The 8774-nt window shown below is 34.1% G+C and overlaps 1 protein-coding gene across 1 annotated transcript in view; it reads left to right on the top strand.

Moving 5' to 3' along the window:
- CBG06274 overlaps positions 1-8774 on the top strand; it is a gene marked incomplete at both ends in the record, with an annotated part of 15644 nt that overhangs the window by 6378 nt on the left and 492 nt on the right. Inside the window, 10 exon segments of the mRNA XM_002633456.1 lie at positions 5440-5843; positions 5889-6258; positions 7057-7228; positions 7231-7258; positions 7361-7424; positions 7472-7632; positions 7676-7782; positions 7831-7951; positions 7998-8109; positions 8154-8367. Of these exon segments, the coding sequence (XP_002633502.1) occupies positions 5440-5843; positions 5889-6258; positions 7057-7228; positions 7231-7258; positions 7361-7424; positions 7472-7632; positions 7676-7782; positions 7831-7951; positions 7998-8109; positions 8154-8367 (1753 nt within the window).

Below are 8774 nucleotides of genomic sequence, written 5' to 3'. Positions count from 1 at the left end.
ATCAACGGAAACTAACATCAATAAACCTGTGAAGAATGTGAAAAGAGATCTGAAATTGAGTTTTTTAACCCAAAATTCGATCATTTTGAATTACCTCACTAGAAATGGAAACATTGCGATTGGATAAGTTATCACAAACGCCATTGGAACCAAAAAACAGTATTTAGAGAATGGTCCAATATATGTTGATGGTTTTGGAGGGATAACCTCAACATCCTCTTTCTCTCCATCTTCATTTTCAGAAGAGGCATCTATTAAAGAAACGTTTTCAACCGTTTCTCCGTTTTCTGTTGAATCCAAAAGCTTATAGGATAGAATAGATTCTTTAATTTCGATTGGTGTGATAGAATGCAAATAAATCATCATCCCCATCAAAAATTGCCAGATTCTAGCAAACAAGCTGTTGAATGCGACTTCGGATGGTAGAATTGAATAGATCAAAAATGAAATAAGTGCTAAAATTTGAAATATCCGTTCAACTGATTTCCAATTAAAAATATGATTGGAACAATAAAATAAAACTGAATTTCGACAGATAGAGACCATGTATGTGTAAATAAATCGATGGCAATCAGAAGCTTCTCAAAGTAATCCTCCTCTCCAGTATGCGGACGATTTGAAACAAAAATTAGTGCTTTCATCGCAGATGATCGATTTTGAAGAGTAGCACTTTCAGAGAATACAAAGCGATAAGTGTGAGGAGAATAAATAGAAGATAAAGAGGAAGAATCCTTATAAAACGACGAGAATAAAAATGGAGAAATGCAGAGCAGACAGGCATCTCTTTGGATTTTGTGAGCAACATGCACATCAGGAAACCAGAGAGAACGAAAAATCTGGAATCAGGAAAATTCATCAATTGGGTGGAGTAAGAAACTTACTGATCCACTCCGAGATATCCATTAGGAAAGTAGGATGGATAAAAGTGGAATCCTAAAACCGAAAGATTGCCAATCCACGAATCCCTTGCAAATCTAATCTTTTCGATTTAGTCGGTTGAACCATAGTTTCAAGCAGGTCGACGCTGAAAGTTTCCAATAATCTTACAGGAAAAAGAAGCATCGTTTTAAGGAGGAATACTCACAAGTTCCGTACTGAGAAACCCCCTTTATCTGTTAACCTAGTTGATGTGAACATGTCTCCCATACCCTCCACAATTTCCTCCTCAAAAAACTAATCAGCCACGTAGGACCTCAACCACGTTTTAATTGTAACTTTAGAGCTCGCCAAAAATTATATTGCAATGTACCTAATTGTTCTCCACCTCGAAAACTGTATTTGACCGTTTTGACCGCAAATGTAAGATCCGCAATATGTAATAGGTTAGAGATTCAGGCTGTGGTTGATAAAAAAGAAGTTGATATTATTTGCATCCAAGAATCGTGGCTTTCCTCTAAAAATCAAGATACTATTTTGACAGGCGCTAACAAGAATTATATAGTGTACAGATGTGATCGTGAAAATGACCAAAGAGGAGGTGGCGTGTGCTAGCTTATAAATAAAAATTTTCCGGTTAATATTGTTACTGCAGAATCCTTTCCCAAATCCTACGAAATACTAGTTACTGATATAAAAGTAGATGTTGAACCAGTGAGAATAGTGAACATCTATCGTACTCCCTCCTGCTCTCATAAGAACACTATCCGTCTGCTTAATAAAGTAGCAGACATAGTAAATTAGGTAAAGTAATTATTTTAGGCGATTTGAATATCAGCGGTATTGATTGGAAACTTGAACACCCCGTTACCTCATCCAAATTGGGTCAAACCCTCCTTGACTTTTGCATCACCCATAACTTAAAGCAAAATGTTAAATGTCCAACCAGAAATCTTAATATCCTAGATGTAGTATTCTCTAATTTCTCTCTTTCTAATATTACAGTTTTGAATCCAGTTGGGTCGAGTGACCACAACAGCATAAAAATCCAATGTGACCTCCTGGGTAAAATCAATCGTTCTGAACAGCTGATATATGACTTTAGAAATATTGATTTAAGATCTTGCGTGGAATACTTCGATGCCGTAGATTGGGCTTTAGTTTTTGATATGAATCTATCTATTAATGAGATGTACGAAAATCTTATATATCACTTAAAACAGGCCTTGAAAATTTCAGTACAGCAAATAATTTCACCACTAGAAACGACATCGCTTCCCACTCATTTGGTTTTGTTAGAGAAATAAGTAGCCGTGAAATATGAGACTGCCCAGATCACTAGAAACGTGTATGTATGTACGTGTATGTACGTGTATGTATGTATGTATGTAACGTGTATGTATGTACGTGTATGTACGTGTATGTATGCGTGTATGTGTTATCATTATGTTATCATTATGCGGTTATGTGCTATCATTTGGAAATAGTGTTACTATTCGGTTCTCCACTTTATTTGAATGTGTTGTTTAGTTATTCGTGTATCTGTGTTTTGTGTGATTGTATTGTATTCCTTTTCTCTTTTTTCTCTTTTTCCACGACGGAAGGTCGTAATCAATAAATAAATAAATAAATATGCCAATTCCTTCAAAACATATTTGGTCCCCTGAAAAACGCAAAAGTTCATAGAAACAAGAACCGACCGGAAAGCTCGGAATTTCTGGATCTCCGAGTTGCTCAAAAACTTATTTCTCGAGGTTTTAATGAATCAGAAAACTTATGTACTTCCTAATTTCTAACGTTTCAAGTTTCTCAATTTTCATCTAGGAGTTTTCATCATTTTGAGTTTCCGAATCTAGGATTTCCGAGTTTCTGGATGTTTGAATCTTCGAATTTCATACTTTCCGCTTTTCAGATTTTTACATTTTTAGAATTTCGGAATTTCGATTTCTCATTTTCCAAATTCTAAACTTCTGATTTTGTAAACTTTTGAATTTCTGAATTCTAGAATTTGAGAGTTAGAGAGTTTAAGAATTGAAAATTTAAGAATTTCAGTATTTTTTTGGATGCTTTTCTGGACTTTATCAGGTTTAGGCTTCCGCGGGAAAATATCTAGTCACAAGAAGCATTATTTTTATGTAGAAACATGCCGCAAATTTCGAGTTTGTTAGCTATTTTTAAAACGATTCGATTTAGTAAAAAGTCATTTCTCAAAGCCTGGGACCATTCTTATCATTCTGGGTCATTCTTTGGCAATACAGACATGAGTATAATATGATTGAAGTGTATTTCACACTTTTGCCAAAGGAAGTGATGAAACGTCTTGTCAGTGTTGAATACACTAGAAAGATGACGCCTATCACTTTATCATAACTCGTTGGATGGAGGGAAAAAGAAAAACTTTTATATCCATTGCATTGACGAGTTTTCATAACACGACCGAACTGTACTCAAAAATGGTCGTTTCATCCAACTCGTTTTTCATTCTTTTTTTGTTTATTCGAACTATTTATTGATACATTTTTGTTGAGAGATTCAGTTCGTTGTTTCCAAAGAAACGAATACCCTAACACTGAACTCTTTATAATGTTTTGAAATTTTTATGAAAAGATATTGTAATGTTGATTGAGGCCAGAAAACTTTTCGATTTGTATTTTAATGTAAATATGTTTCGTTCTTACATAAACAGTGTGAACAATACTGACGTTCTGAGCTAACTTGTATTATTCCCCTTTTTAAAAAAACTCAAACCACACTACATTTATTTTTCTCTTCTTTGAAATCAGTTGATTTCATCAGTTCTCTATTTCATTGTCGTCTGAATAGAAATTCAAAAAAAAGTAGTTAGATGACCGAAATCATAGGTTCCAGAATTTCTGTTAATTCAGTTTTCACTGTAATTACCAGAACCATCAAAAAATTACAAAAAAAAGGCCACCAGGGAAATCGAACCCCAAAATTTCAAAGATATTATAGTTTTACAAGATTCTAGTGTTAAGTTTCCAAGTAACTATATTTTTTTCCAATTCCAATAATTAAATAAATGATTCCTATTTTTAAAAATAATTTTTACATAAATAATTCCGATGATAGTTATAACGCCTCAAAGATCCTTCTTTGTTCTAAAGTTTGAGAGAATCTTCGCAGAAGTGCGGTATCCTTCTTCTACAAAATAGAAATGTTATGATTTGTTCGTTGTGTTAAAACATAGCGTTTTGTTGCAATAAAATTCCTATGTGTTTGAAGCCGGCAACTTTTTTGTTCATGTTTCTTCTGAACTTCCATTAAAAGAAAAACCCCTCATAGGAAGGGGAATTGTTTTGTTGGAATGTTATCTATATTTTCAAAGTATATGAGCAAATAGAGATCAAGCACAACAGAAAACCGGAAATTGTTGTTCTGTGTTTTTTTTGTTTTCTATTTTTCTTTTCTCCTAGCCTTTACATTCGAAATCTAGCTTCAAAGTTTTAGTTCCTTTGTGATCATTCAAAATGTAGTCTGAATTGCTTTTTTTGCTTCAATATATTTTTCAAACCTTTTTTGTTTTACTGCTTAATAGTCCCTAACATTTCAGTACAGTTGTTAATTTCTTTCCAGTTTTTTTTTTTGAATAATCTTCTAAACAATCTACCGTAAAACTTGTAATAGAAAAGTCAGTAACTTTTAACTTTGAGCCAATATATCTCATTTCCTGTCAAAGATATAAAAAAAAGTTGTCAACTGATAAAATGACAATTGAGAACTTGATTGTGTAGGAGCCCTTTTATTACAGGCCTTTCGGTACTTGTGTTGATAACATAACTTTGTTTATCGAGAAGCTTATCATTTGTTCTTTGGAACTTTGTTTTAGGTACAAAATACATTTTTGTGACATAAACTATGACTTTGTTGAAAATCGAAGTAATATATTTTGTTGTATAGACTACTTGAAAGGAAAAAGGAAGCCCACTTCTGAAGATGATTTATTAGAGTCTACAATTTCAAGTGGGATGCCAAAACGTCAAATCCCCGAATTTCGTCGAGAAAGCTCTTACTCTGTTAGGATATGTTTGCACTGACGATCTATTTTCCCTTAAAACTGTTTTCAACACAATATTTAAGAATAATTTTTAATTTTTCGAAATTCCGATTTTGATGTCTTCTGGTGATGTTCCCCATCTACTACTGTGCTAACCATTTTTGCTTTATAGTTTTTCTCTCGAATCCCTATGTTTTCGGAATCTTAAAAATTTAAAAGTTCATAATTTAGAAATCTGGAAAATTCGGAGATACCAAATGCACGGTTTTCCGAATAAGCAATTTTTGAAATTACGATTTTCCCCCCTTGAAAGGATGCTTCTTTTTCCACTACGATTATTTTAAAACCTTATGTTTCAGCGTCGATCTGCTCTAAACTATGGTTCAATCGCCTCCATCAAAACGACTAGACTTGCAAGGGATTCGCGGATTGGCAATTCTTTCAGTTTTAGGATTTCACTTCTATCCTTCCTACTTTCCTAATGGATACCTTGGAGTGGATCAGTGAGTTTCCTATTCAATTTTGATTATTTATTTTCCTGATTCCAGATTTTTCGTTCTCTCTGGCTTTCTGATGTGTATGTTGCTCACAAAAACAGCGAATTCTCCAGTGTCATCTGTATTTCTGAACTTTTATTCTCGCCGTTTCAAAAGAATTCTCCCCTTGTATTTGCTTATAATTCTGATGTCATTAATAGCATTATATACTGTATTCATAGAAACTGCTATCCTTCAAAACCAGTCTTCTGCTTTTCGAGCTCTATTTTTTGTATCGAATCGTCCGAAAACTGGAGAAGAAGACTATTTTGAAAAGTTAAATCTAGCCATGGATATCTTCACTCACACCTGGTCTTTATCTGTTGAAATTCAATTCTATTTTGTCGTTCCTATCATTTTCCTTGTTGGAAACTTGTTTCCCGAAATTTTCAAACTTGGATACTATTTCATTCTGGGTAAGAATTTGGATTTAATTTGATTATTAAAACTGAAATTTCCAGGAATCACATCATTATCTTATTATGTGACATCATCTCAAACAGTCGCCTTCAACAGTATGTTTGCTAGAATTTGGCAATTTTTAATCGGAATGGTTGTCTATTTGATCTATTTCAAAAAGATCTCAAATACCACTTCGCTTCCATTTGAAATGTCAAAAACAACAGAAAATTTGGATGATGGGAAACAGAAACTTCTCGAAGAAGATGGATTTGATGAGGAAAGTGAAAATGAAGAAGAAGAACAAGAAAAGGAAGTAATGGCACCACCTAAAGTGACAACGTATTTGGGTCCATTCTCAAAATACTTCTTCTTATTCCCAATGGCTTATATTGTCACTTATCCAATTGCATTTTATCCCTTTCTTTTGAGGTAATCTTTTCCAAAATTTTTCTTATTTTGCTTTGCAAAAACTGACTCGACTCCTGATATATTTTTGATTTTATTTCTTCTAAATATTGAAAAGTAGTTTGGCTCAGCAGTGCCAAAGTAATGCATTGATGTATTTTCTATAGTTTGCGGGCCCTGCCATAATTTCTTTCAGAATCAATATTTTTGGACAAAATAAACTAGACATGATAGCACTCGACCATACTTGTCAAATTCCGGGCCGGGTCAGGGCCGGGTCAGAAAAAATTCTTCCGGCCCGGCCCGGGTAGCTGATTTTTTGAAAAATTTTGAGAAAATTTTTTTGAATTCCACCTGAAAAATAACTTCCTGTTATTATCCGCCCTTATAAAAGTATCGAAACTTCAAAATTTATAGCAATTTAGATGAAAACTTCACAAATTTTCAAAAAACTTCGAAATTTTGAAATTTTGAAATCTGACCCGGGCCGGAGAATTTTTCATTTCGACCCGGCCCGGCCAGTGACAAGTATGCACTCGACGAATACTACAAAATTAAACTTTTTGAAAAAAAACTGCATTTTGTCTATGAACAAAATTATAAGCGACAATGTGGCTGATTCGAATCGGGCTGGGCCCAGACTGATTTTCGGCCCTTAACTTTAACTTTAGACAATATACAGGTTTTCAAATAATATCATTTTGTAGTACTGTCCAAGTTCTGTCATGTCTAATTGAATTGGTCCAAAAACATTAATTCTAAAAAAACTATGGGTCCGCCCGGACCCCGTTTTGGGACCGTTTTCAAGTCAGGTATTTTCAGACCAATCTTCACAGTATTCACCGGAGCTCTCATGCTGATTTCAGTTGATGACATCTATCTGAGTAACAAAATGTTGACCTATATCGGAGACATATCCTACTCTCTTTATCTCATCCATTGGCCTATTTATTCTTATTGCAAACTGATGCATCCAGGAAATATTTACGGTAGGATTTAAAGATTCTATCAAAAATGAATATTAGTTTAATGATCTCCCGTACTATTGTTATTTTGAAATGGGAAGTTTGTGGTTTGAAAAGAAAAAAAGAGTGAAAACTGAGAGTAAACCCAGATAATCTTTCAGTTTTGACCGCCGGATTGATCGTTTCGATACTGTTGGCAGTGGTGGTCTTCGAAACTTTTGAAAAGTGAGTTATTAATTTGTTATAAAACCTTCAAAGAGTGTCATTTTCAGGTGGTATTTGAAACTCTCCAATATCTCAATCACCATTCTTGTTCTAACTTTACTCTCAATTAATTTAATTTTGATTCATAAAGATGTGATAAACGGACAAATGAATCCATCCAGTTCAAATTTCACAAGATTGGATGGCGTTTTACCGAACATGACTTATGGTAACTTTGAATTTCTTTTTATACTTTAGCAATATGATTTCAGATGATGCGGATAGATTGAATGCTCATTGGCAACGAACTGATTTGGGGGGATTGAACGAACCAGGATGTATTAAAAGAACTCCTGGAAAAGTTTGGTGTGACTACGAGGTACAAAGATATCTCGATACTTACTGATATTGAATAATTCTATTTCAGGAAAAAGGTAAAGACTTCAAAATAGCAATTTTTGGAAACAGTTTAACTCTGAACCATCATAAAATGTTTCTACAAGAATGCAGACATCGTGCTTATAATGTAACTATGTACTCAGAATACGGTAGGAATGATCTTCCTTTCGGTAGAGATAAGCTTCAAACTTCTAGGTTGTGAGCCACTGGCTGCCCTTTCAAATGAAGCTCACTGTAAACGACATCTGATAGATTTTGTGGATTTCTTGAAAAGTGCAAAGCCGGATTATGCGTTTTTGTTCACACGGTATTCAATTCTTGATCTTCATTTCAGAACTCTGAACATTTCAGATTCTTTGCCACTGGAGTTCCATTCGCAGACGCAAACAACACAAATCTAGAAACGGATTCAACGTACAAAGAGATGAGACATCAAATGGAACGATTCATTCCAAATATAAAGAAAAAGTTATATGTTCTGGATGCGTTTCCAAGAACGAACAATCAATACACACTGAAAGTTGCGAAAGATTTGAAAAGTGGGCGAAAGTTAGAAGAAATTCATGTAAGTTTCTGTGAGAAAATGATTCATTAAAGCGGGACTCCGTCCAAAAAACTTTCATTGCATTAAAATATTTTTAATGATATGTATTTTCCTAATTTTTTTGCGAAAATATTCAAAAAATATTTGAAATACTCGAAGAACGCCTCGGAGACGAGGATTTGAGTTTCCGCGCAGTGAGAAACCTAGGCCACCGCCGCGGAACGTATTTTTATATGCTCCTTTATGGGGTTATTCAGAAAGTCGGCATAAAAGGAAAACAACTCCGCGAAAACTCGGAGAGTTAACCAATCTGGCTGAAACTTTGGGGAAAACTGGAGAAAACTATAGGAAACATTTTGCCAAACTTTGGGGTCAGAATATCAACTTTGAAAATTTGTTTGAAATTCCAGCCAAATTTTCAAAGTTGA

Source organism: Caenorhabditis briggsae (assembly GCF_000004555.2).
Source record: "Caenorhabditis briggsae complete genome, chrIV, whole genome shotgun sequence".
Classification (NCBI taxonomy): Eukaryota; Metazoa; Nematoda; class Chromadorea; order Rhabditida; family Rhabditidae; genus Caenorhabditis; species Caenorhabditis briggsae.
This window is presented reverse-complemented; position numbering and strand designations above follow the sequence as displayed.